This window comes from Dermochelys coriacea, chromosome 11, assembly GCF_009764565.3.
Source record: "Dermochelys coriacea isolate rDerCor1 chromosome 11, rDerCor1.pri.v4, whole genome shotgun sequence".
Lineage (NCBI taxonomy): Eukaryota > Metazoa > Chordata > Testudines > Dermochelyidae > Dermochelys > Dermochelys coriacea.
The window spans coordinates 53,837,767-53,864,380 of NC_050078.2; the positions used below are offsets into that span (position 1 = coordinate 53,837,767).

At 38.8% G+C, this 26,614-nt stretch overlaps 1 protein-coding gene across 6 annotated transcripts in view; it reads left to right on the plus strand.

The window, feature by feature from the left end:
• GLS (glutaminase) overlaps window positions 1-26,614 on the plus strand; it is a 100,414-nt gene that overhangs the window by 2,672 nt on the left and 71,128 nt on the right. For 5 of the 6 annotated variants that reach the window (XR_006278063.1, XM_038422783.2, XM_043505487.1 and 2 more), the window contains exons 2-6: window positions 9,792-9,888; window positions 12,314-12,435; window positions 21,162-21,291; window positions 22,942-23,021; window positions 26,026-26,189. Coding sequence is in view for 4 of the 6 variants with exons in the window: in XM_038422783.2 (XP_038278711.1) it covers window positions 9,792-9,888; window positions 12,314-12,435; window positions 21,162-21,291; window positions 22,942-23,021; window positions 26,026-26,189 (593 nt within the window). In the remaining 2 variants the exon portion in view is untranslated. Of the gene's footprint in view, window positions 1-9,791; window positions 9,889-12,313; window positions 12,436-21,161; window positions 21,292-22,941; window positions 23,022-26,025; window positions 26,190-26,614 lie in introns of those variants that run through there. The other variant, XM_043505490.1, reaches the window with a different exon arrangement.

Below are 26,614 nucleotides of genomic sequence, written 5' to 3' on the forward strand. Positions count from 1 at the left end.
CCTATAATTCATATGCACAAAATGTGTATGCATAGTATATTTTGTGCATAGGCAAAGTTTGCTATTTGGGTATAGTCTCATGAATGATTGTAAATATAAATTAATAATGTAACATTCATTTCCATGGTGGTTCTAAATGCAGTTCATAGAATTATTAAACTTTGTCAAGATATTTCATATTTCAGTGAGAGAACCTACGCTGTATGGTTACCAATGCAGAAAGGGCAGCATCCTAACTCCCTAATTTGAATTCTTATCCATTCTTGTTGGTAGATTAATTCCAAAGTAGTTATGTTGTTTTACAGACTTCACCTGTATAGCCTGTATCAATGCACTGCAATTTATTAGTGCAAATTGTAAATAATAAAATGTCTAATCACTTTGATATGACTTAAAAAAAATACTGATTGATCACATGTGGGGCTAAAAAATCACAAGCCACATTTAAAAAATCATTCTCATTGTTTTCTTTGAAGCATGGATGTACCTAATAGTCAGTATGTACTTCAAGCTTTAGTGCTTAATGCACAGAGAGTAGTTTCTTAGAATGGCCAAAATTCAAGACAATTATGCAGTGATTTATAAATAAATAACCAGTTTCCAAATACTCTTTTTCCAGCTGAGCAGGCAGTGCTGGAATTATCCCAACTTTTCAGCCAAACTGCTCAGTGCTGGATGCTTCTCGTTGGGAATTTCTTAATGCATGATTTCAGAGGATTGATCTATTGCACAAGCATCCCAGGCATACCAAACTCAGCTTTAAATATTTCTCTATATATCAGTAAGAAAAGAATGAGAAATTAAAAAAAAAATTGGTTTAACTGTTCCATAAAAATTTGTTGAGCCCCAACATATGTAAGGTTTCAGAGTAGCAGCTGTGTTGGTCTGTATTCGCAAAAAGAAAAGGAGGACTTGTGGCACCTTAGAGACTAACAAGGTTTTAGGTACTATTTATATAGAATGTAGCTCTGTGTACAGTGCAATATAGAAAAGTGTGTGTGTGTAATACAAACAATTGTCTACTGCTCTGCTTCTCACATGCTGCCTTGGTTGTTTTGAGGATGTGGGCTGAGATGCTGCTACTCTGTGGATCCCACCAGCCTGTCTTTTTTAGGTTATCTGCCTGTTACTGAAAAGACAGCAAACTTTTTTTTTCTTTCCTCGTAAAATAAGATCAAGGGGACATTTAAAGATGGTAAATCAAAAACATAAAGAGATGCACTTTTTCATACAACACAGCTTGTTGCACTCACTGCTGCACAGTAACAGAGGTGAATAGCTTAGTGGGGTTCAGAAAGGGATTAGGTGCCTACATGGATAACGAGAAAATCCAGAGTTGTTATAGTAGCTATTTAAAACAAATAGTACTAGCCACTGTAGGAGGCAGGATACTGGACGAGGTGGCCCAATTATCTGATCCAGTATAGAACTTTGTTTTACTGAATGGCTCTAGGGTCTGCCTTTACTGCTGCTCATGGTTTTGAAATGCGCAGCCTTCTGCTCGTCGGCTAGTTAGTTCTGTAGCTCAAGTGGGAAAAGTTTGTGGTGCAGTGCTGAAGGTTTAGAATGTGTATGTATGAAGCCTACCTATGAAATTGCATATTTAAAAAAAATCATGAGAAGAGAGATTATTTAGGCCAAGCACTTGAAAGTTTAAAAAATGCCAAATTTATAGGTACCTGTTCAACTTTAATTCTTCCCTTTTGTGCATATATATGTTATGGTAGTCTGATTACTCGATCACATTATTTGTTTTCCACACGATCCTTGTCTCATTCAGTTCAGAGGATGGATGCACAAGGGGGCAAAATTAAAGTTGAACAACTGTAAATTTGGCAAATTGTAACTTTAGAGTAGTTGACTTTGCAATCTTAATGAATTTGAAATGTAGTTTTTTGTGAATTATGTATAATTTTCAATCAAATATCTTTGTACCCCAGAAAAAGGGAACTTCTTTCGGAAATAGAGAAGTTCTGTCATGTTAGAAACATACATAGTTTCTCTACTTGTTAATTCGTAATTTTTTTCCTGTGATAGACTGAGTGATACTTCTTTTTAGGATTTTGTGTAAATTCCTATTTATAAAATCAGAACAAATGTTTGTGGGAGAAGTGTAGATTTGAGACAACTGGGCTGCATATGAAACGGCTGTAAAATATTTTTTTTTAAATGTCATATTTTTAGGGTACAAGAATCTGCAGAAGTTGTCGTGGCTGTTTTAGTCATTCAGTCTGCATCATGGGCCAAAAGCAGTATTTCCAAAACTTCTGTACTTGGCTGTGTCTAGCCTGAATGTACTGAGATGTTGCTTTCTTGAAATCTGTTTTCAGCATAATGGACATGATTCTTCCTACCTCTTGTATTTTAGAGCAGGGGAAAGAAAATCTTTTATTGACGTGAGACCACTGTGGCCCTGGTTGCTAGAGGGGCCACACTGAGAATATTCAGTCAGGGCAAGCTGCAAAGACGAGGGCAGATGATCTGCAAAACTGGTGGTTTGTTCTATAATTAGATTTTACTAACCCAGTGATGAAACAGCTTCTGTAATACCTTACTGGTTCCCAAGAAGCTAAAATACAGCTCCTCTTAAGCAATCTAGCCTTTGGCTCCCACCCAGACAGCCAAGTCTAACGTAGCGAGGATTACTTAAAATCTTATTCACCGTATATGATAGTCTACTAGCCCCAAGAAATCAGACACATTACCCACCAAGTCAATTAATATTTCAGATCTTACCAAATACTCACTTACAGCCAACTCTTGTTAATTAATCTAAGGTTTATTTTAAGAAAGAAAAGAATGTTATACATACAGATAAGAATAAAATTCTTGGGTCAGTTTCATAACAGAGATGACATGCTGCTGATTTGTAAAACTCCTTCCAGAATCAGTTCAATAGGTTATAGTCCAATAGGCAGTCCATGTGTAGAGTTTGTTCAAATTCTTCCATGAGAATTTGTAGGGGTAGTCCAGGGCACACCTGGAGATCTCAGTCTTGCGACTTGAACTTCCCCTGACAACGTTTAAGCAGATCTTAGATAAAAAAGGATTAGGCCCGAGACCTTCTTTTCAATTCCCAAGCAGGCTGAGAAGCCTCTTGTCATAGCAGGACAGTTGGAAGAATGGGTAATATACATTGTTGCTTTGAAGAAAATCTCTATTTCCTAGGCATACACTGATAACTAGTTGCATTGATTAGCATAAGGCAATTAACATTCAAACGGTTCATAAGTAGTTTACTACAAACTTCAAAGAGAAATAAAGACAATAATATTATTACACCACAAGTTTCATCTAAATGTTAATATCCCCTTTTGATCTCTGACTCTATAATATAGTGATGAAATATCATAAGAACAGAAGTTTAGCATCTACAAGATAATTAAAGCACATTGTTAAATTTCTAACAGATATAGGTAAACACAGACCAATACAATTAGTCTAATTCTCTAACAATACAGATCTCTCATCTGTTTAACATGGCTTTGATAACTATCTACAAGGAATGGCCCCATTTACCATTTCAGTACCTCTTTAATATGTCCTTAAAAGTTGATTTTGGGTCACTTAGTCTGCTGGTTGCCCAACCCTCACTGGCTCAGTGCCACAACCACTTTATGCATAAGTTATCTAGGTTCTTTATTTTAAAAATACCAAAACACTGTGAGCAGAGCTGACTTAAAGTTGTAGGTAGATCACAATAGCCCTGGCCCCGGACACGGGTTTATGATTCTGAAATACAGTAAAACAGTTACTTAGGTTCTCTATTAATGGTGCTTTTATAATTTTCAAGGCTGGTTTACAAGTGATGTGGATGGTTTTAAAGGGTGAGATTAGACTCTAACAATATAGTGTATCCTTACCTAGCTAATTTATTTTCAAATCCAGCCCAGGTTACATAGAAGGTGCCATACAGGAACAGACCAGTGGTTCATTTGATCCAGTATCTGACAGCGGTCAATACTGAAGGTTCAAGAAACCCAGTTATGCAGGTGTATAGGGAAGCCTTTTTCCTAACCCCTATCAGTTAGAAACTGGCTCATGCCCTCAAATAGCAACTTTTGAACCCTCCCAAAACTCTGGTTTTTGGTGTGTGGTTTTTTAATAATGTCTTTACGCATCCAGAGAGATGCAGTAGTATACATATTTAGTTCTCTTGAATCCCGCTAAACTCTTAGCAACTATAATATCATAAGGTTACAAGTTTCACAGACTAATTATATTTGGAGTGGAAGAGATGTGTGTATCAATTTAAAATTTTCCACCTTTCAGTTGCTCTGAGCTCCTTATTCTTGGATTATGCAAAGGTGAATAGAAGTGACCAAGTCATACCAATTTATTTACATTATTCATTATTTTATAAACTGTTTTGCCCCCTCTTATCCACTTCCCCTCCAAAGTAAACAGTACCAGTTTTTCATAAGGAAGTTTTTTCATGGCTCTAATCATTGTTTGTCTGATAGGTAGTGATAATGACAAGACAGTTAACACCAGATTATGGTGGTTGAGCACCCAATGTGAAATGCATTGATGGTCTGTCAATTTCCTAATGGGTAGGTGTCTATGGGTATGTCTACACTGCAGTCAAAAACCTACGGTTGGCCTGTGGCAGCTGATTTCACCTTGGGCCATGGCGCAGTTTAATTGCTGTGTAGATGTTCAGGCTTGGGCTGGAGCCTGGGCTCTAGGACCCTGAGCGATTGGAGGGTCCTGGAGGTCAGACTGCAACCCAAGCCCAAACTTCTGCACCACAGTTAAATAGCCCCTTAGTCCAAACCCTTTAGCCCAAGTCAGCTGGCACAGGTGAGCCACTGTTGTCTAACTGCAGTGTAGACATACCCTTTAGGACAAAAATCAACAGTGCATTTGACACTTCAGTTTTCTATTTAAAAAAACAATCTATTAATTTTGTGTGAAATTGACTCTTGTGAAGAGCCCTGCAGTTCTGTAGGTTGGCTCCGTGCTGGGGTAGAGGGGAATAAGGGCAAGGTTGAGATGGTTGGATCCTCGCTCTCATTGTTTGTATGTTCTAGAACCTTTATGTTAAGTGGTAGTGTGGGGCAACCTCCATTATTCCAGCCCATCGACTAAACAACATTTGTGAAATCTACTTTAATCTTTCTTGCCTAAAATTAATTAACACCTACTCTTTTCCTTGTTTTTCAGAATATAGCACAAACCATAAAGCAGGGAATAAATTGGATTTTCCACTTTAAGCTAACTATGGCAATAGCATGTCCCCTCCACTTCAGTATCTTAGCTCTATGCAACATACGTTGAATAACAGTTTCTTGCTAAGTGCGTTACCGTGCTAAAATACTGCTTTTAGGTTAAGCAAATGTTATGTACTAACAATATTGAACTGATAAAAAGGGCAACATCTTATTCTACAGTTGTAACTGATAAACTTTATTGAAAGGTAGTCTATTTGACAAAGCATTTTCTGTAAATATTGAATAGTAGCTTCATTTGCTTTGGCAGCTGGTGCAAATTTATTGTTAAATATTGGGTCAGTCAGCTTGATTTAACAGGAATGGATGTGAAAGATATGATGGGAATTTAAAAAAAAATCTTCAGTTGTGAAATAAGTGTAAATGTTATGAAGGGTAGGGGTAAGAAACTTACTATCAAATATTTCAGTGTTTAAGGGCATACATTTGCTTTGATATAAATAGGACAGGTGCAGTTTCCTGGGACATAATTATAAAGCTTGTGATAGAGCAGATTCATAGATTTCAGCTTTTTGCATGCTATAAAATATTTATAAGTATATCCATTGCCGAAGTGACAGCAAACATTGAAATCTGAATTTCAAATTTCCAGAAATCAAAATTTTTTTGTTAAGGGAAACATTATAATTCAGAAAGTTTATTGGGCAATTTACTGAAACTCTGTAAAGTTTGAAACTCTGTAAAAAGGTCAAAAGTCGATAACACTAGACTTTGGAATGTGTATAGTATAGTAACTCCTAAAATATATGAAATAAAAATTATGTACTTTTGGGTTATTGAAATGTAGAATTATAGCTTTAACGATATATAACATTTTGAAGTTTAGAAATAGTCTTTTCAGAAGCTAAGTGCTTGGCTTTTATAAAGATGCAAAATGTGGCATGGAAGAAAGTTCTCTAACTTTCCTGGTGTAGTTGCACGTATTTGTCTTCATTTAGTTGCCAGCCTGTCTGTACACTAGCCAGCATTGCATCATTTAAAATAATGTTAATTTTCTGAAGTGAAAAGAACAGTAAAAGTTCTGTTCGTTTACAAGTCCTCGTCTTTTCTTAGTGCATGAATAAATGCAGTGTTTTTCTCTGATTTATTTAATAGGAAGTCTGATATTTACTACTGGTTTGGGTAGAGGGAAGGAGAATTTAATACAGTATGAGGCTCATCATTAACATTAAGGATAGGATTAAATATATTTAGGTCACTGATTCACTATTAATTTTTAATGAGTAAGCTGAACTACCATTGAAATAGTTTCCGCTAATACTGAATTTAAGTGTGGATCTGCAGAATTTTACTGGTCTACATGGTTTACGTGACTACCAGCAATAATTATTATTGCAGTCTTAAGGCGGGGTCCTGCAAGTCATGTTTAAATATAACTCAGAGAATTCTTGGTAATCTTGTAAAAGAGAGCTTTCATAGCCAGGCAACAGTTTTTCAAATTTTTGCTTGTTTATACATTTTGTTTTGTCTGAAGGCTTTCATTTCCAGGAAAGAATATGACTTGCACAGGTGACATATAGTAACTAGTAATATAGTAAATTGAAGATTGTTTTCAAATTACAGGTTTATGCACTTATTATTTTTAATGGGTAAATTTAAACCAATAAGACTACTTGCCATCCCTTTCTGTAGATGGCAGTTATCTTTTTTAGAGACTCCCAGTAGTAATGCTCTGGTATCTTGTACTAAATTTGTCAAATACCAAAGAGCATTGATTTTAAGTTGACACTAAGTTTAAAAGAAAACTGAAGCACGTAGAAGACAACCTATTGCGGGGAAAAGGAAAATGATCTGAAGCCCATTGTAACTTTGTTCCTAATAGTTCCGAGGTGTAGGTCCGTCAGGTAGAACGTCCGCAGTCTATTACCGTGCCAGTCCTGAGAGCAGAGTCTAGAAAGCTGACTCGAAACCTGAAATTCCTGGCATGCTATTGGAGGTGACATTGTGAACCTTCAAGAAAAGACTGTCGGTTCTGGTATTTAATCATCATATAATTTGGGAAGGAGCTGGGAGGGAAACTAATTTTATTGTGCTACCTGTTTCTGTTTCAGAACTGATCCTGCAGCATTGCATTAAGGGTGAAACATCAGAGAGAAATACCAGTTTAGAGAGGCAAGGAGAACAGGATAAGAGGTGTGCAAAATGAGTTATTTAGAGAAGGTAAATCTGGCTCTTCTATTTACATCCTCTTATAATATAAGAATAAGAGGACATTGAATAAAATTTAAAAGCCACAGATTTAAAACTTATAAAGCATTGTGCTTTAAAAAAAAAGTTTCTTCTCTAACTTTTCACATGTAATTGATGGCAAGAACTGATTCGGATTGAAAAACTGCTTAGATGTGTATACGAATAATGAAAGCATCCCTAGTTATATTACGATATCATACCTAGGAGGTAGAATTAAAAAAAAAAAAGTATATAAACTTGTGCTTACAGGCATGAGCCAACCCCTAGCTGATGGGGCAGGGAAGAAACTTCCAGAGAGACAAGTTACCTTATAATTATCTACTCCTGAGGGAATTTGGCACCTAAAAACTATGCGCACAATATTTTAAAATTCCACAAATTTTATTTGTCCATAGATAAATATGGCTACATCGTGGCAGTGGGGAGCACAGGCCACTGGCTGCATTGAGGTGGGAGATCAACCTGAAGCTCCCACCTCCCTCAGTATAGGGACTTGGCAGTGAGGCTGCATCTGACCCTGACACAGTGCAAGGGCTGGGCCTGTCTCAGAAACAGCTCAGGGCTCTGCCCCTCTGTGCCAGGTGCACCAGGTGTGGGTGGGGAGGCTCAGCCCAGCGGGATCCTAGTGTGGGAGATCCAGATGTGGAGTGAGAGGTTTCTATGTGAGGCCATCTGGATGTGGGTGGCTCAGTGGGGATATGGATGCACAGAGGCTCATTAGGGGGTGCTGGGTGTAGGGAGATGGGGCTCAGTGTGGGGATCTGGAGGCTGGGCGAGTGGGCTTGATGGGGTGGCGAGTCCAAGAGCAGCTGGTTGGGGATCAGTGGGGTGGGGGTCTGGGGTTGAGGGCTTGTTGGAGCTTTCCGGGGGTAGGGCTTGTCAGGGTGAGGGTTCAGTGGGCTTCCTTAACGGGGGAGCTCCAGCTGTTTCTGTGGGGATGCCGGGCTCTTGCTTTCCCCTGCAATTCCCCCTCCCCTTTTCTCCATCCCCCTACCCTCACTTCCACTGTCTCCTTGCCCTGCCCTATTTCACCCCTGCTTCCCTTCCCCACTGCCTCTTACCCCTCATCCCCGCTTCCCTCATTTCCCCCCACCCTTACCCAGCCCCACTGCGGGCACTAAGTGTTGCACAGAATAGAAAACAAGAAGGCTCCCAGCACACAGAAGGGGAGCATGAGTGGCGCTAGAACGCAGGAGGCGGCATTCAGCTTCAGAGTCAGCTGAGCCGAGACACAGCCTCAATCAGCTGGGCAGCTCTGTGCTTGCAGAATGGGATGGGGGGGGCAATGGCATGTAACCCCATGTGTGTCCCCCCATGCCTCACCTCTGTTTGGATGGGGGACAATCCCCCGGAGACTGCACCCACAGTTCTCTTTTCCCCGCCCCGTGGGCCCGCCCCCCCCCCCCCGGTATATGGCTTCCCTTTGCTTCCCTGCTGTTTTCTCTGCAGGGGAGAGTTTTCTGTGACTCCGCAGTCTCGCAGAATCCTCTCAGGAGTAACTATCCTACCACAGGATTTTTGCATCTTCCTCTGAAACTTCTGGCACTGGCCACTATTGGAGAGAGTGGGTTAGATAGATCTGTGGTCCCAACCAGTATGCTAATTTCTGAGGTTGTGAAAACTTTCTAGCTTTTTGTTGTTTTTCATATCTCATGCAGTTTAAATATTTTAAACTTAAGATTCATCTTGATGAATGTGTTCAGGGAAAGTGTGGGGTGAAAAAAAGACCGTAGGTTATGAAAATGTAATGCATGTATTTGTTCTCATGAAAACCAGTATCATCTTTACAGTTAGGTAGGTAGGTCTTTATGATCTCTAGACAAATTCTGCCCTTCTGCATGTGCAACTTCCGCTGAAGTCAGTGAGAGGCCTGCTTATGATTTCAGGTGTGGAGTTAAGCCTTGTGAACAAAACAAAATTTGTGCTTCTTCCTCCCCTTTGTTTCTCCGATATATTGGGCTCTAACTTGACCTTCTTGTGAAGTGATGCAACATTTTTGTCCGTATGCATTCTCATCCTACAGAACCTCATGAACAGTAAGATGTGATATAGCAGTTTCACAAAGTGATATTAGAATAAATATTTGTATCTCTTGTTTCATTTTTTAGTTTATTGCCATATACAAAACTGATTGTAATACCACTAATGCAAACTATTAAACATCTTAACTACAGTTTAAAAAAAATTAAACATACACGGTGCTTTTTTAACTATCAATTTTTTGGTGAAAGTGGAATTAAATTTTGAAATAACCGTCCTGCAAATGTTCCCAAGTTCTCTAGAATTGGTCTACATTGCTTTTTTTAGGGTGGATAAATTGTAAATAATGCATGTGTACTAACTCTTCTGTGACTTTCTTTTTATTCCTAGTAAGATGAAGCAAGGTCTCTTGCCTAGCTTGGAAGATTTGCTGTTCTATACTATTGCAGAAGGGCAAGAAAAAATTCCAGTTCATAAATTCATTACTGTAAGTTTCAGAGTGGATAAAAATCTGACATACATAACACCTAGGTTTTTTAAATTTGAATTCATTTTTCTTTTAAAAAAAAAAAACTTAATTACATTTGTAATCATGACAGCTTGTGTTAAGGCCAAAACTTATTGTAGTAGGATCATATAAATAACAACAAAATCAAGCAGTACAAGTATATTGACTTTCTAAAGAGGGTCAAACCACTGAACTGGTGGAGGTCACTGGCTAAGCATCTGAAGCCAGAGTATGTTGAAGTCCTTTTGATAGCAAGTAGCTTTTTCTGCAGGTGCAGAGAATATGTTCTTCATTTCTGTTTGTTCATTTCCATTTTATGTAACTATTCAACTAGTTCATTCAAAGTTCAGAAACAGATTGGGAGTTGAAAAATAGGAAAGCTTGTTCTCCTCGTCCAGTCTATGAATAAAAATGAGATATGAAAGGATGCGCTCTACTAGTTCTAAAGTGTTAAAGGACATGGTGATCAGAAACAGTTTAATTCATTAACTGGTATTAATACTTGATTTCTTCAGTAAATCAGTTTTCAGTGTACAAACATGTTTTGATAAACTTTTTTCTAATGTATCCAGCACATTTAAGGTAGTTATTTAACTAGCAAAAACAATTTTAAAGTGCTGTCTTAGTGCCTTTTTAAGTGAATTCCAAATTCCATTTGACTGCAGCTTGATACAGGTCATGAGTTTGACACATTTATTTATTAGATTTTTTTAAAATCACCATTTTCTAACATAAAAATCATGAAAATTAAGAATCTGAATAAATATACGATAAGTTATATAATTACTTACATAAATGTGTATAGGTTTCAGAGGGGTAGCCGTGTTAGTCTGTATCAGCAAAAACAATGAGGAGTCCTTGTGGCACCTTAGAGACTAACAAATTTATTTGGGCATAAACTTTAATGGCCTAGCACCCACTTCATCAGATGCATGGAGTGAAAACATAGTAGGCAGGTATAAATATACAGCACATGAAAAGATGTGAGTTGCCTTACCAAGTGCTAATGAGGCCAATGCAATCAAGGTGGATGTTGCCTATTCCCAACAGTTGACAGAAGGGGTGAATATCAACAGAAGGAAAATTACTTTTTGTAGTTACCCAGCCACTCCCAGTCTTTATTCAGGCCTAATTTAATGGTGTCAAGCATGCAAATTAATTCCAGTTCTGCAGTTTCTTGTTTAAAGTCTGTTTTTGAAGTTTTTTTTTGTTGAAGAATGGCCACTTTGAAGTCTTATTGAGTGTCCAGGGAGATTGAAGTGCTCTGCTACTGATTTTTTGAATGTGACAATTCTGGAATTAATTTGCCAACTTGACACCATCAAATTAGGCCTGAATAAAGACTGGGATTGGCTGGGTCATTACAAAAAGTAATTTTCTTTCTAATACTCACCCATTCTTGTTAACTGTTGGGAATGGGCCACATCCACCTTGATTAAATTGGCCTCATTAGCACTGACCCTCCACTTGGTAAGGCAACTCGCATCTTTTCATGAGCTGTATATTTATACCTGCCTACTATGTTTTCACTCCATGCATCTGATGAGGTGGGTTATAGCCCACGGAAGCTTGTGCCCAAATAAATTCGTTGGTTTCTAAGTTGCCACAAGAACTCCTCGTGGTGTGTGGTGGTTTTTATTTAAAAAAAAAAAGTGTATAGATATGCTGGTTAGTAAAAAGAAGTACCAAATTATATGTGCCTTTCTTTAGGAAAATTACTTAAATTATAAATGCACCAAGATTAAAAATGATTGATTAAATCAAGGTTTTCTTTCTGATTTAAATCATGGTTGAGATTGGTGATTTAAATCCATCTTGGTGCGTTTTCTACTTCCCAAGTTCTGTATAAAAGCTAGTTGATATTCTGATAATACATTTTATGCTTTAGCAAGCAGCAGTCAGGAATATTAAATTAACTTTTCTGTTACATGGTAGGCAACAACTTTGTGTGACATTCCTTGCTTTTACAGTCTTATCACTGAAGGCACTACAAACGGTGTGAGGCTTTTCATAGTCATTAGACTGCTCACAACTTGAAAGGATTCACTTGGAGCATTCTTTGTGTCTGTCATTTAAGAATAAATACTATTTTCTTGGGAATAGTCTTTTTGTATACTCAAATTCTCCAACAACGTGTTATCTTCTCTCTAAATTATGGCCCATTTAATCAATTCACTGATCTTGTTAAATCTGTGGCGGTCTTTTGATGCCAGTAGTAAGGGCAGCATGGCAAGAGATTGGAGTTTTCAGCCCGTGTATAATTCGATGAAATTTTGGTAGGCTGATTTATGTTTTGATTGGAAGAGGAGAGCAAATAGGGCTAAGCACTAGAGAATTTAATATTATTTCAATGAAGGTATTTTTCATATTTGTAGTAATTCTGACTTCTCCTTTATTGTAATAGGCACTCAAATCTACAGGATTGCGTACATCTGATCCACGGTTGAAAGAGTGCATGGATATGTTAAGACTAACTCTTCAAACGACCTCGGATGGCGTCATGCTGGACAAAGATTTGTTTAAAAAGTAAAATATTTCTGATAATATTGTGATGTGGTTGCTATATTATACAGTACTAAGATCATACGCCTTATTTAAGTCACATTCTGTCATGGAATATATATACTATGTATAAATCTAATATGTAGTTAAAATGAAAAAGGAGTGAGACACCCATATTTAATTTAACTTACATTAAACTAGTATTTGAGAATTTCACTATCTCATGAAATACAGCAGGCTAGGTTCATGTTGTTACTCAGGGAATAAAATCTTGCATCTCTCTTACCTAATTGTTCACAAAATGAAAAAAAGCTTTTTGTTCTTAAAATCAGCTACTTTCTGTGCACTAATTAGTGATGCAGAAACTCAACTTTTTTTTGAGAAAAAGAATACTGGAAACAGTGTTACAGTATTGTTAAATGTGCAGTAAGATGCACAAAGAATTAAGTGTGAATCTACATTTATAAATGAAATTTGTGTGCTTATTCCTGCACTAAAAACTAACCTCTGTGACGTGCAATCATTGGATAGGCTTTTTAAATACCTTTTTAAATACCTTTTTATAATACAGGGCCTGCTAAATGGTTTGGTCAATTAAGTGTACATGCATATTTTCTAGTCTTAATTATGGAAAAGCTTTATACAATAGTACACAGTGTAAGAGTTGTAAAATATCTGCAGCAAGTTAGCTAAAGAATATCTGTGCTGTTTACAAAGTTCAGTTCATGCCAAGTGCTGTCCTTTCCCCTATTTTCAGTTTATTTTGGATGTTTAAAAAGGAATGTAAACTTGTTTCTATTTAGTTTTTCAGTCTTGGGAATTCTTAAATCTTGAAATGAGATTCTAGGCTTGTGTTAAGAGTAGAGTGTAACTTGTTTTCATTTTTATTCTGTGGCATGGTGATTCTGCAAGCAAAACTAGATCTGATATAGAAGTTTTTAAAATATACTCTTTAAATTCAACTATTCTGTCAGTGTTGCATGCTTCCTGCTTCTCGTTGTGCTGGGAGGGATACTCCTTGTGTTTGTGAAATGTCATTGGGGTCTATTACAGAGCAGGCTGGGGAACAGTAATGTTATTAGCAGCAATAATTCCTCCTCCTTCCTTTCCGCCTAGCTTTGCTAGTTAAAATAAGTGAAATGTTTACTTAGAAGGGTTTTTTTGAAGGATGGGGAGAATTGGGAAATAAGTGATTTGATCAGGTAATGTCAGAACAACAAAGCATTTCACTTCTAGATCACTTTATTGAATATGGCATGAATCATTAGGCAGTTAAAACCTACCATGTGAATTGATGAGAAAAATCAGTAGCTTTGTCCAGTTACTAATGCATGTATGTTCAAGACCAGATGTCCATAGAAACATTTGCAGGTATAGTAATATCATATATTAGGTAAGGGTGTGAGATTTGTTTACAACATTTCTCTACTGGCAGAAACCCTAGTATAGGGAAGTTATACTGGATAAAAAGTGCTTTTGCTGATATACCAGTTCCCAGAAAGAAACAAGCTATAAATTATTGACAAAAGAACTCATGCCAGTATAATCTGCTCCTACACTGGAAGGGTTTGTCTGTATAACCATAGTGGCAAACCTTTTCTAGCAAAGACAAGATCTCCATGTCAAAACCAAATGATATCTGTTGGGGCACTTTTTGGTAACTCATTCAAAGGCTGAAGATTGAGCATGGAGACTGAATAATCTCTTGGGTTTGCTCCTCCATGTTAAGATAATGCACGTTGGCAACATAACCTGGGGAAAGCTGGCTTGATTGCTCTTCTGTGCATAAGACTGACTATACGGAAGATTGGAAATAACTCTAGATTTTCAACACTAAAATAATTTTATGGAGAACTGTAGGAATTGATAAGTTTTTATAACTAAAATCAATTTCTGTTAAAGGTTGTCTATACCCCTGTATTTGCCACACAACACTGTTTTCGGGGGTGATGAGCTATTTTGTATAAAAATGTCAAAAAAAATTAATACAATATTAAGCTTACACACTTAACTCTCATGAAATAGGAAATGCAAAAGTTAGGGTCCAGCTGACATGCCGACTTCCCCACTGCAAAAATGTAATAAATGGTACTGTTGAAACAATATGTATATTTCTGATTTCATGTAACCTGTAACTCTCCAGCTTAAAAGTCACATTCTGTCTGAAAATTTTCGTTGCTGTTAACTTTTAACATCATGGATTACTAGTGAAAAAGGATGGAGGAAATTTAAACATAGCCAAGGAACGACTCTAGTAAATATACAAAGTAAATCTATTTTTGAGTCCCCAGTTTGGTGGTAGTTGGGGGCATGGGGAGAGAGGAGATTTAATGGAATATAGGAAATGTTGTTTTTCCCATATGTCTCATGACTCAACAAAACTAGGTATTTTGAAAAACAAAATTGCTTCTAGGGTGAAAGGAACATGGAAAATTTCAGCTAAAGCAATTCTGGAAAGCTGTGAGGGACTCAAAATGAGATTATGGAAATTAATTATAGTAGCAGCTGCTGAGCAACAGCTATAATAATGCTATATCTGAATTTTAGATACTAATTCTCTTTCAGAGTAGGTGACTTGGATATTTAGCCTTCATATGAAAGAAGTTTTGTCTTTGTCACAAGGCACTTTGTCCCACTTTTATTGACCCTGAGTGACACTCTTTTCAGCCAGATCTCCTCTGATCTGCTGGTAGAAAGCAGCAATTTGGGTATATTCCATTGTAAATGTAAATCTAACAATCTGCAGTCTGGCCTCCAGTGGTCTTTTCTTTTTTTTTTTTTTTTTAATGAAACTGATCTTCCTGTTATGTAAATCAAGATAGCAAATTCCTGAGAAATAGTCCATTCTAGGCTTAGTCATACTTACCCTAAATCCTCAAGTTACAAATGTTTTTATTCATTTGGATGGTCTGAAAGCTTTTGTGACAGCAGGTACATTGGAGTGTTTGGAATGTTCATATTAATGTAAATATCTCATTTACCAAAAATTATTAAATTTGCATTTGTTTTCCTGAGGTGATTTAAATTTGTTGCCTAGGCTTTCAAATGTCTCCACTCTCCTTTAAAAGCTTTACTAGAAGAAGTATTACTAGTTACATGTACTGGCATAGGTCCTGAACCTGCCATTGACAAATACCCTCAAATCTTATTGAAATTGCTGTTAGTTCAGGTTTGTATCTGTAGCAGGATCAGGACCATGTTTTGAATACTTTCCCAGTGGAAAGATTGACAAACAGGCTATGCAAACTCAAAAAGGTAGAGAAGAAAAACATCTTGGAAGAATTGTGAAGATAAGGGATATAGTAGGGAGGATGAAAAATAGCCCTGACTTGTGCACCCCTGAATTCTGCCTTCCCAAAATTCTTCTCCTGAATTGTACAATGGGTGGTGAAATGCAATTTGCAGCCATATAGTGGAAGTTGGGGGAATTCAAGGGGGATCCTGTTTCTGACAGGTTGGATAAAAATTATTTTTTTTTTTGGAGGGGGGGAAAATTTTTGATTTAAATCAGATTTTTTTAATTTATTTAAATTTTTAAAACTCTGTTTAAAATGAAATCTGAACTTAATACAAAAATGTTAAAGCCTAAATTACTTATAATCTCTTAAAACATTTTAAATAAAAACTGAATGTGCTGAATCCGTGAGCATCTATTAAAAACTTGGAATTAAAGGCTGCTTGTTTATATAAAGAGACATGGTTTCCCCTGATTTTCTTTTGAGGTCAAACTTTGCACTGATTATCAGGGGTGATTGGTATTGTAAATTCTGTATAGTCTTTTTACCTTCCTGAGTTATGTGCATATACATGCCAGAGTGTCTGTCTAGAATTTTATGCAACAGAATAAAAATTATTTTATAATCTCTCAAAAACTAGAAAATGCATAATGGATGATGGTGCTCCCGGTACTGAGTTTAGTGGTGGCTCTGAGGTGATCTCTCCCTTTTTCTCTTTACCATACACTTGATTGTTGATCAGTATTTTTGCTTACCAAAATCTGCCTGATTTCCACTCATTTTTTATCTTGAGAGCCCGGGGGCTGGAGGGAGGAGTTATTTCAGACTTCACATATTCTTTACAATTTTTTACCTACCTGACAGCTAGGAAACAATCTATTCCTCTGATTAGAACTCATTGGACTCAGACTTTGGGTGTGCTGTTTCTACTGCCATAAGCAAGTTACTTGGTATGGTATAGAGCTACTGCTCCCTTTGAGTTACGCACTCCTGGTCCTGGATTCCACATGCACTTGTCTTACAGTGACATGAAAAGAAATAGCCTAAGGTGAAGCGTGGTTCAGATCCACTCGTGGGCCATAACCACATCTTCTCCATCTTGCTTGATCCTGAACTATTGTGCATATGTGCAGCAGCATGTAAATGGCCCATATAGTAATGGGCATGAAATATTTCTCCAATGCATTGGATGCATCCTTAGAAAGTTGAAAAGGACAAATGTTTATATGTGGGGAAAAGGGGATTGACTGACTAGAGGGGATCTTTTAGAATGAGATTGCATAGTCTTGGTCACTGGAAGAATTTTAAAAAAGGGAAGAATTTACTTCTTTCATAGGGCAATTAATGGAAGTAGGAGATAATGGAGGTTGTAGTGTGTTTACAATTGTTGACTGTGGGGAATAGCTGGCCAAAGTTATCCTCCCACATGATTTCATGTGCCTTGCAGGTTGAGACATTCTCCATCAGCCACTCTCCTCCTAAACACTTGCTTCTATTCATCTGTCTCTCCCTCTGTGCTCCCTGTGACTGTCATCCCTCAGACCCACACATGGCTCATACTGCAGATCCCCTTTCAAGCTGCCTTCCTCTATGATCAGGAGGATCTGGGGCATAAATCATATGTGATTTGTGAGAGAGGTGTTTAGTTACAGCAATCTAAGCCTAATATATGCCCCTGAGAAATGGTGAATTATTCTGAGTAAGCATACTAGGACTGGTGTAAGTCTCTGAGGGGGTAAGTACACAACCTGTTGTATAAACCAGTGATGCCCAACCTTATTACACGAGAGGGATACATAAACCTAAGCACAGCTGTGTGTGGGCCAGACACATTCTTCATATTTTAAGAAGATTTCAGCTGACAGCTGGAATCCCAGCATGGGCCTTATGAAATGCTCTGGGGAGCTGTAGATTGGGCACCACTGGTATGAACCAAACTTCCACATGGTGTTTCTGTCTCTGGAATAGGGAATACAGAGTTCCATGTTTTCTGCATTCTGCTTTGGGATTGTTTGTTCAGGGCAGGGGTCGGCAACATTTCACAAGGGGTTTGCCGAGTCTTCATTTCTTCGCTCTAATTTAAGGTTTTGTGTGCCAGTAATACATTTTAACATTTTTAGAAGGTCTCTCTCTCTATAAGTTGATATTATGACTAAACTAGTGTTGTATGTAAAGTAAACATGGTTTTAAAAATGTTTACGAAGCTTCATTTAAAATTAAATTAAAATGCAGATCTTATCAGTTTAGTGCAGTGGTTTTTAACCTGGGGTGTGCACACCCTCTGGGGGTGCGAGATGCCCTTTCTGGGGATTTGAGACAGAGTGTTTTGGGTTTTTTTTAGAAGGTAAATCATCAAAAACACAAATTAAGTACAGGCACATAAGTACAACTACTTGGTTTCATCAAACCTCTGTGTGTGTTAACCTTATACATTTTTTAACCATTACTGTAATATACAAAGTTTTTAAGTGTTCAAAATTGTAGGGTAATTTTTGATAAGGGCTGCAGAGCTTTGGGCCTAGGCCAGGAGCAGAGCCCTGGACTGGGTGCAGGTACCCCAAGCCGCCAGGAGGGCTGAGCAGGGCTGGAGGCCCAGACTCCGGCTGGCAGGGGGCCAGGCAGCTGGAATCCCAGAGCAGCAGCGAGGTGAGCGGGGCCGGCGGCTGATGGCCGGGACCCTGGCTGGCAAGGGGCCGGCAGCCAGAATCCCAGACCATCAGCGGGCTGAGCTGAGTGGTGGACAGAACCCCAGACCGGAAGCAGCTCACCCGCTGCCAGTCTGGGGTTCCGCCGGCTCCTGCCAGCCGGGGTCCCGGCCGCTGGCCCTGCTCAGCCACTGTCGGCCTAGGGTTCTGTCCACTCAGGCCGGTAGTGGACTGAGCGGGGCCGAAGCCAAGACCTCGGCTGGCAAGGGGCCGGCGGACAGAACCCCAGACCGGCGGCTGGCTGAGCGGGGCCGGCGGACAGAACCCCGGTTGGCAGCAGTGTGCCAGTAAAAATCGGCTCGTGTGCTGCAGGTTGCCAACCCTTGGTTCAGGAGCACCTTGAATCCTTGGGAGACTTCCTGGTACCTCTCTTCATCGTGATAGTGCAAACCAATCACAGTGCAGCTGAGAATTGAACCCATTGAGTGTGCATATGTTTCTTCTGAGTGCCCAGTTGTCTTAACTGTTGTTACTTAATGCTTCCAAAAGGGCAGGGATCCCCTTGATATAGGTAACAACCTGTAAGGGTTACTGGTCATAGAGATAAAATAGGTCTATGAAAACTACATGAGTATCTACCAAAAAGGGATAGATTGTCATTACAAACTATGTCAGAAGTATGCGCAAATTGACATGGTAACAAAGTAGGTCCCCTATAGAAATTTGGCAGGTTGCAACCAATAAAAACCACTATTTTACATATCCTTCAGAGAGACTGGTTTTATTCTTTTCTAGTCTTTCTCCTTTACTGTTGGAGAGAGGTACTTTCTACTATTTGGAGCAATCTTGTCAGTTGAATTTAGGGTGAATTTCACAGAGTGTGAAGAGTCAACATGACTTAAACCTGAACTGGGGTTTCACAGAAAAAGGTGTCACAGATTTAAGGGGAGAATAGATTTATTCAATAACCTGCATACAACCTTATTTTGAGCTGTTAGTGATGCTATAGTATAGAATATTTGGGAATATCCTTTTTTTTTTTTTTTTTTTTTTTTTTGTTCTTCATTGTTTGTAATTAAATTACATGTTCCTGGAAATATCACCAGTTAAAATGTTAGAATTTTGAACCATAATTTAGTCTTAATTTTTCTGAAGAAATTTCACTAAATGATATCAATTGTAGGAAGAATGCAGTCTCTTTTCAAAAAAATTCTTGCAGCTCTTAACCTGATTTTGAGTGTTAAATTTTTTGTGTGTGCTACAGTTTGAGGCTTAAACAGACTGATAAAGTGTGCTGATTCTTTATCAGTGTTGCAGTAGTTTTCAACCTTTTTTGTGTTGGACCCACTCATTGGAATAGAGCTGTTCCTGCCCCGTTCCTCCATATGTCCCCTCATGATATGTCTGACATATTTGTTTCACTTACATACCTGTTGTCTTTTTATTCTTTTTTTCTTGTCTGTCTTCTTGCATACTCTGGTTTTTTTCCTTCTTGCAGCATTTCTCAAAGTTACCTTTCTCTACTGACATCTTCTTCCCTTTCTTCCAGCTTCCCCCATTTTTGCTTTCTTGCTCGCTTTAATCTTCTTGCACCTAGTTTCCACAACTTCCCTTGTCCCATGCCTTCCTGGCTCTTGGATTTACCAGTGGGGGTGGTACTGGGGGAGGAGTGAGGAAGGATCTGTTCGCTGTTGTAGGAACAAGGGAGTAGAGAGGTGTACTCTGGGTGGGTTGGTTGCAGCTTGAAATGAAGATGTGTAGGTGGCTTTAAAGGAGCATCCAGCTCCTCGCTATCCCCCAGTTTCAGCATTTATGGAGCACTTTATACAGTTTGGGCTAAAGCAGGGGTGGGCAAACTTTTTGGCCTGAGGGCCACATCGGGGTTGCGCAACTGTGTGGAGGACCGGGTACGGAACGCTGTGCCTCCCGAAACAGCCTGGCCCCCCCACCCCCTATCCACCCACTTCCCGCCCCCCTCAGAACTCCTGACCCATCCAACTCCCCACTGCTCCTTGATGCCTGACTGCACCCACTCAGGATCCCCTGGGACCCCGCCCCCTATCCAACCCTCCTGCTCCCTGTCCCCTGAGTGCCACACACCTATCCATACCCCCGCCCCAACCGCCTCCTGAGACCCACCCCCAATCCAACTCCCCCTGCTCCCTGTCCCCTCATCCAACCCCTCCCCGCCCCCTTACTATGCCGGAGCCAGTCATGCCGCCGCGCTGGCTGACAGGAGCGGCAGGCCAGAGCGCTGGCGGCGCGGTGAGGTGAGGCTGCAGGGGAGCAAGGACAGCAGGGGACGGGATGGGGGCAAGCCTCCCTGGCCGGGAGCTCAGGGTCCGGGCAGGACGGTCCTGTGGGCTGTAGTTTGCCCACCTCTGGGCTAGAGTATAGCCATTTCCTCACTTTTTGCAGTTCAATCACCAAACTCAGAGAGGATCCCTTAGAAGTGGGGCTGAGGGAAAGAGCCAGCCCTGTGGAGCTCGGCGACTCCTAGTATGTGTCAGGCTGAATGAAACTTGTGGTCACGTACAATTAGAAATGCAGTGCACCCCTGCAGTTGAAACCTTAAATAAGAAACTAAAATAATTAAAGAATAAAATGGACCAGTATTCAACTGCTGTAATTAATCAATTAAAAATTTTCCTAATACCTTTGTGGAATGGAAGCTTCTTTCTAATAAAGAATATCTTATGCCTGTAGGAATAATTAAGGGCCCAGTCATCCAGTCCTTACTCATGCACATAATGCTGTTTACTTCAGTGAATTACACATAAGCAAGGGCTGGATTGGCCCTTCTATAGTCCTCTGAGAGAAATAAAAGGCAGCTGGAGTATTTATTTAACATTTTTCTTACATTCCGCAGGTGTGTACAAAGCAATATCGTGTTGCTTACTCAGGCCTTCAGGCGAAAGTTCGTCATTCCAGATTTTATGTCGTTTACTTCACACATTGATGAGCTGTATGAAAGTGCTAAAAAACAATCTGGAGGACAGGTAATTTCTTTGTAAGAGGGCATGTTTTATTTTTTTTTGTTTTTCCCTTCAAACAGCCCAGCCTAAAAGAGAGCCACAGTTTGTTAAAAGTGGAGCCAATGGTTTTTATATTATATATTTTAAGAAGACTGTTTTAGGGGTCGGAGGAGATTAGAATCCATTACAGAGGTTTTTTGAGTTCTTGCAATTTAGTAATTGTTTTATACTTTTAGTTTAAATTAACCTAAACTGCTTTAAATGTAGTATAGTCTCATGCTTTGACATGCCTTCATCTGACAGCATTGCCAAGCTTCTAATGATTTTTGGAAATTAAGCAAACTCTGGGTTTTCTTCTAATTGGAGAGATTTCCTAATACTTTAATAAAGCCATGGAAATACTGTCTTGCAACTAATGGGTTCTGAGCTAACTCATGTCTGTGACCATATAAAAATAATTAGATAGTATATGTTTAAAAAGACTTCCATTGAGTGAGGTAGTGGTAGGGGTTTGCATGCCAGTAGGAGTTTGTACGTCTTGTGATCTGAGTTCAAATTCTGTGTTGGACTAACAAGTGAAAAATGATTGGTGGTGTTTCCTCATGCTTATTTGTATAAATAACAGAACTGCCTATGTTTGGAATTATTCGACTTACCTGCAAGAGAGCTCTAAGCCTTGGATAAATCACTTAAGGACAGCATCTGAGACACTCTGGCATACCTGTGTGGGGGAAATTGTATATTTATCAATACTGTACTTCTGTTAGCGTACTACAATTAATCCATTGCTTTCACTAATTTTGTTTATAAGATTTTTTTTTAAAACTCTTTGTTTCAAATTAATTATCCTTATAATTTGAAGTTCCTGAATGCATGTAAGTTTGGATGTAAATTACTCCTAGACTAAGCTGAAGGTTGTTGTAGGTTACTGGAAAATACTTTTCTGTAAACTTGCAGTAGGGTTTTGGATTTGATCTGTGACTGTTGGCACGTTAATTTAGTCATTCTCAGCATATCTCGCATACAGTACGCTCCTGTTTATCCAAAACCCTATTATCTGAACCTCTCTGTTATCTGAATCCCTTCCTTGTCCCCTCCCCAAAACATCAGCATGCTTGCAACTGTCTGGTGGATCCCCCTGGCACCGATGCTCTGCTGCTGGTAGTGCATATCCCTACCCCCTTGACTCCTCCCCACACCTCCACTGTGGAGTTAATCTTCAGCTGGTTGGTGTCATAGCTGTGGCCCTGGATGATGCAGCACTGAGGTCCCCAGCCTCCATGCTGCTTCCTGGGCGGCCCGCAGGAGCTAGTGCTGGGTCGTACACGCACCGAGCAGCTGCTGTAAGCCTGGGTGCAAGAGTCTGCTGCCTTATTGTTACTGCATACATGTAGTGATAATGGTAAAGTCTATTCCCTGTACAGCTATTTCTGACTGTAAGGGAGAGCGCTAGTGGAGATTGGTGCAAGAGTCTGTCTTCTTGCTTATCCAAACTCCTGATTACCTGAATAAAAGCTGTGTCCCCCAAGCTATTCAGAGAAATGGAATTTGCTGTATTCCATAGCATAATATCCACAGACATTAATGCCTGTTACAGTATGTTGCTTAATAATGAAAATAAACATTTTAACAATATAATGAACTGTATAATTTTCATTTCATATTTTTGGGTAGGTTGCTGACTATATTCCACAACTGGCCAAGTTCAGCCCTGATTTGTGGGGAGTGTCACTTTGCACAGTGGATGGACAGAGGTATATTTTTAGCATGTTTAAGATTTTCACTATTGGTGTAACTTGAACTACAGCAACACAACTAATTGTGATGTTATATGGCTCAGTTAAGTTTTATTGGTATTGCCCATACAGTAGAAACCACTTCATTTTATTTGGAACAGTAGCCACCAGATCTTGTCTTTTGATATTTGGCAGTACAGCATCCATGGCCATAGCATTCAGTAATGATCTTATGAATGAACTTCAGTAATAGCCCAATTATTTTTCAGCTGCAGTAGATGACTTCTGTTCTTAATAGCTACACAGTGAAGATTGGCTGTAAAGAGGACTTATTTTGGAGGCAATCTTTGATAGGAGCTATCTTTTGAGAAACCCCCTCCACTTCTGAAATTAGAATATATGTATTCTGACAAAAGGACTGGCCTTCCCGTGAGTTAGCATGCCAGTTTTGATGTGTAATATGTTGTTCTCTTCTCTCTCACCCATAGTAATCAAATAACTATTTTCTTAAGGCATACTGTATGTATAGTAGATGTGTTTGGAAAACAAAGGGAAAAATCACAAACCCTTGCTCAGTCTGTGCCCAAACCCACCCCCCACTCCCAAAGTTTTTGGATCAGCTGTTATTTAGATCTGAAGTTTGGGATCGTCCTAATGCTTGGAGAGCTTACTGTGAAGAAGACTACAGTAGATATAATTGGGGAATTTCATAATTGATCCTTACGGGAGGATATAAGGATGGGGGTTGACACCACTTGGCCACTGTTAAGCTGAAAATCATGGGAGGCTTATCTTAAGTGTACTCTGGCTTCAGAACTGTTGAAACTCCTTCTAGTGCTGTACTCTAAGGCTCTGTTAGGCCTCACCTGCATTTAAAACTTACACCATCATAGCTATGTCAGTTAGGGATGTGAAAAAAACACATTTCCTAGAGGCATATGCTGACAAAACTGCGTCTACACTGGTAGGTATGCCAACAGAAGAGTGCATAATTAATGTCATTCAGGGAGGTGGTGGTCCTTTATCTGGAGAAAAACTTTTTGTTAGTGTACTCTGTATGTCCACACTAAAGGGCTGTGCCAGCATTGGCTCTGTAGTGTAGGCTAATAGTGGTCTCTTTAGGCATTTTTTTTCCATATTGTATAGCTTTAAGTCATGCTTATAGAAGCCATGGAGATTTTTCATATCTATTTGAAAGATAGGGACTGACATAAGTTAACAAGACCTATGTTTCACATTTATTAAATGAGTTTCTCTCAGGAACGTATGCTGATCTGGATATAACTGTTGCCTGGGTGATCCTCAGTGATTTGGACTGCCCTTTTCTCCAGTAACAAAGTGGTTCAATACCACCATTCAGGGATGCTTGAATGTCCGAAAAGAATAATTGACAGTAGCATCATTAGAGCTGTGCCTCATGGCAGCTTGCCAAGAATGTTGATTTAGGGTCATTTCAGTATCAACTTAGGTATTTTTATCATTTTAAAATATTTTACATAGCTATGAAGGGGAAAAACGGTAAAGCTGGAAAGTTCTTGAGCCCTCTTAGTCTAGTTATTTCCTTGAAGCAGGAGTGGTAAAAATAAAATCTCCAGACCAAGAGAAATTCAGTTTGCAGCTTCACCTATACTTATTTGAACCAAAGATAGGAACGCAGCACTGCATTATAAACAGCTTCGTCTTTCAGTTGTGCAGTTATTCTTATTTTAACAAAATAAATATATTAATTCAAACTAATCACACAACAAATATGTTCTGGTGAGAATATGGCAATTCAAAATATTTATTAATTTAGTGTGTATTCATGCAACCTCTGAAATGTAAACTCTAAAGCTTTAACTTTATTTAAAAATACATATTGCCTATGGGGCCATAATGTGTTGTTACTTAATTGCAGCAAATAAGAAAAATGAATTGCATGTCTAAGTGCCCTATCCAGCCAACTGTCCCTTGCACTCCAAAAGGGTGAACCCTCTGGAACAGTGTTGAGGCACACAACAGGCAGCTGTAATAGTGTGTTTTCTGTGGCTAGAGAATTTCAGGATCCAGTTCAGTCAAACTGGCACGCATTGAAATGAAAATACTACACAGTTCTTGTGTAAAAGTGATTTACCAGTATTCCAGTTCAGAAACTTTCTTCACTGGTACATGAATTACATTTTGTTTGTTCTTTGCAGATTAGTTTTAAAATGTTGACTCAAGATCTATTCCTGTTTGTCATGCTCCTAAGGTTAGGATTTTGCTTTGTTAGGAATATTACAAAATATATTAATGAAAGACCATCAAATATATTGTTAATGCCATCAAAGGGGTTCTGTGAGCTCCATTAAAGGCCTCTTAAAAGAATCTCCTTTTTGCAAATATAACAAAAAAGGGTACTCTTAAAACTCAGACAGACAAGGACTTGGCAGGTTTGGAGACCCATATTTTAGGCAGATTCAGACTACTTTTGCTAATCCATCCTTGCTTTTACAAGCTTTCTAAATTAGTTGTTAAAACATACTAAGCAATATACTTTATCGAATTTTGTCTTTCATAATCTCATTACAGAGCAGATGTTTGCACTGAGACCCTTTCGAAATGTAAATCTTAATGCTTGAATGCAGGTCTGGAAGCTCCAATCCAAGTTGGATTACTTTAATTATCTAGACACGAACAGGTGTATCCGTTCTGGGTGCAGATTGTAGCTTAGTGACTTGAGCACAGGACTGGGATTCAGGAACTCCTGATTTTTAGCTCTGACACAGATTCCGCGCTCTAGACTTCCAGCAGCTTATTTATTTCGGTTTTCTTATTTATATGGTGATTGCCAGTGTTTGACTTCACTGTTGCCTTTACACATGTTGAAAAACAAAATATGTTGAATTGATCAGAGACTTCTGTTCTTTTAAAATCTAATTTAACAATATTGGTAGTATAAAAAGCAATAAATAATAGTCTGAAGAATTAGTGCAGCAATTAATCTTGGCACAGTGATCAAAAAAGGGAAAATGTTAAATAATTTTATCTGTTTCTCTGCTAGGCATTCTGTTGGAGATACCAAAGTCCCCTTTTGTCTTCAGTCCTGTGTAAAGCCTTTGAAATACGCTGTTGCTGTTAATGACCTTGGCACAGAGTATGTGCACAGATATGTTGGTAAAGAGCCTAGTGGATTAAGATTCAACAAACTGTTCCTGAATGAAGATGGTAAGAATTAAATATTTAATAATGAATCTTCTACTTCTTGTTTGAGATCAGAATATCGTAAAGGAAGATACCATGTTTCTTTGGGTTTGTTTGTTTGTTTGTTTGTTTTTCAGTACATCAGATTTGTATCCTCTCACCAAGCCGATTATTAGGTTCAGTGCCCCCAAAATACTTTGCCCATGGAATTGTTTCACCCTTTGATTATAACAGTTACCAGTTTTGTCTCACTTCCAGACTTGGCATAGTATACTTCATTGGGTTTTTTAATTGCCGATGTACAATTTTGTAAATATTAGTTATGTAGATTATTGTAAAGTACCTTTCATAATGTATGTTTTAAAAAAATATTATGGAATTCAACTCTTTATTTCATTGAGTAAGTGGAGCTGGGTAGCTAGTCTTGCCCTCTGCAAAATGGTTTCTTG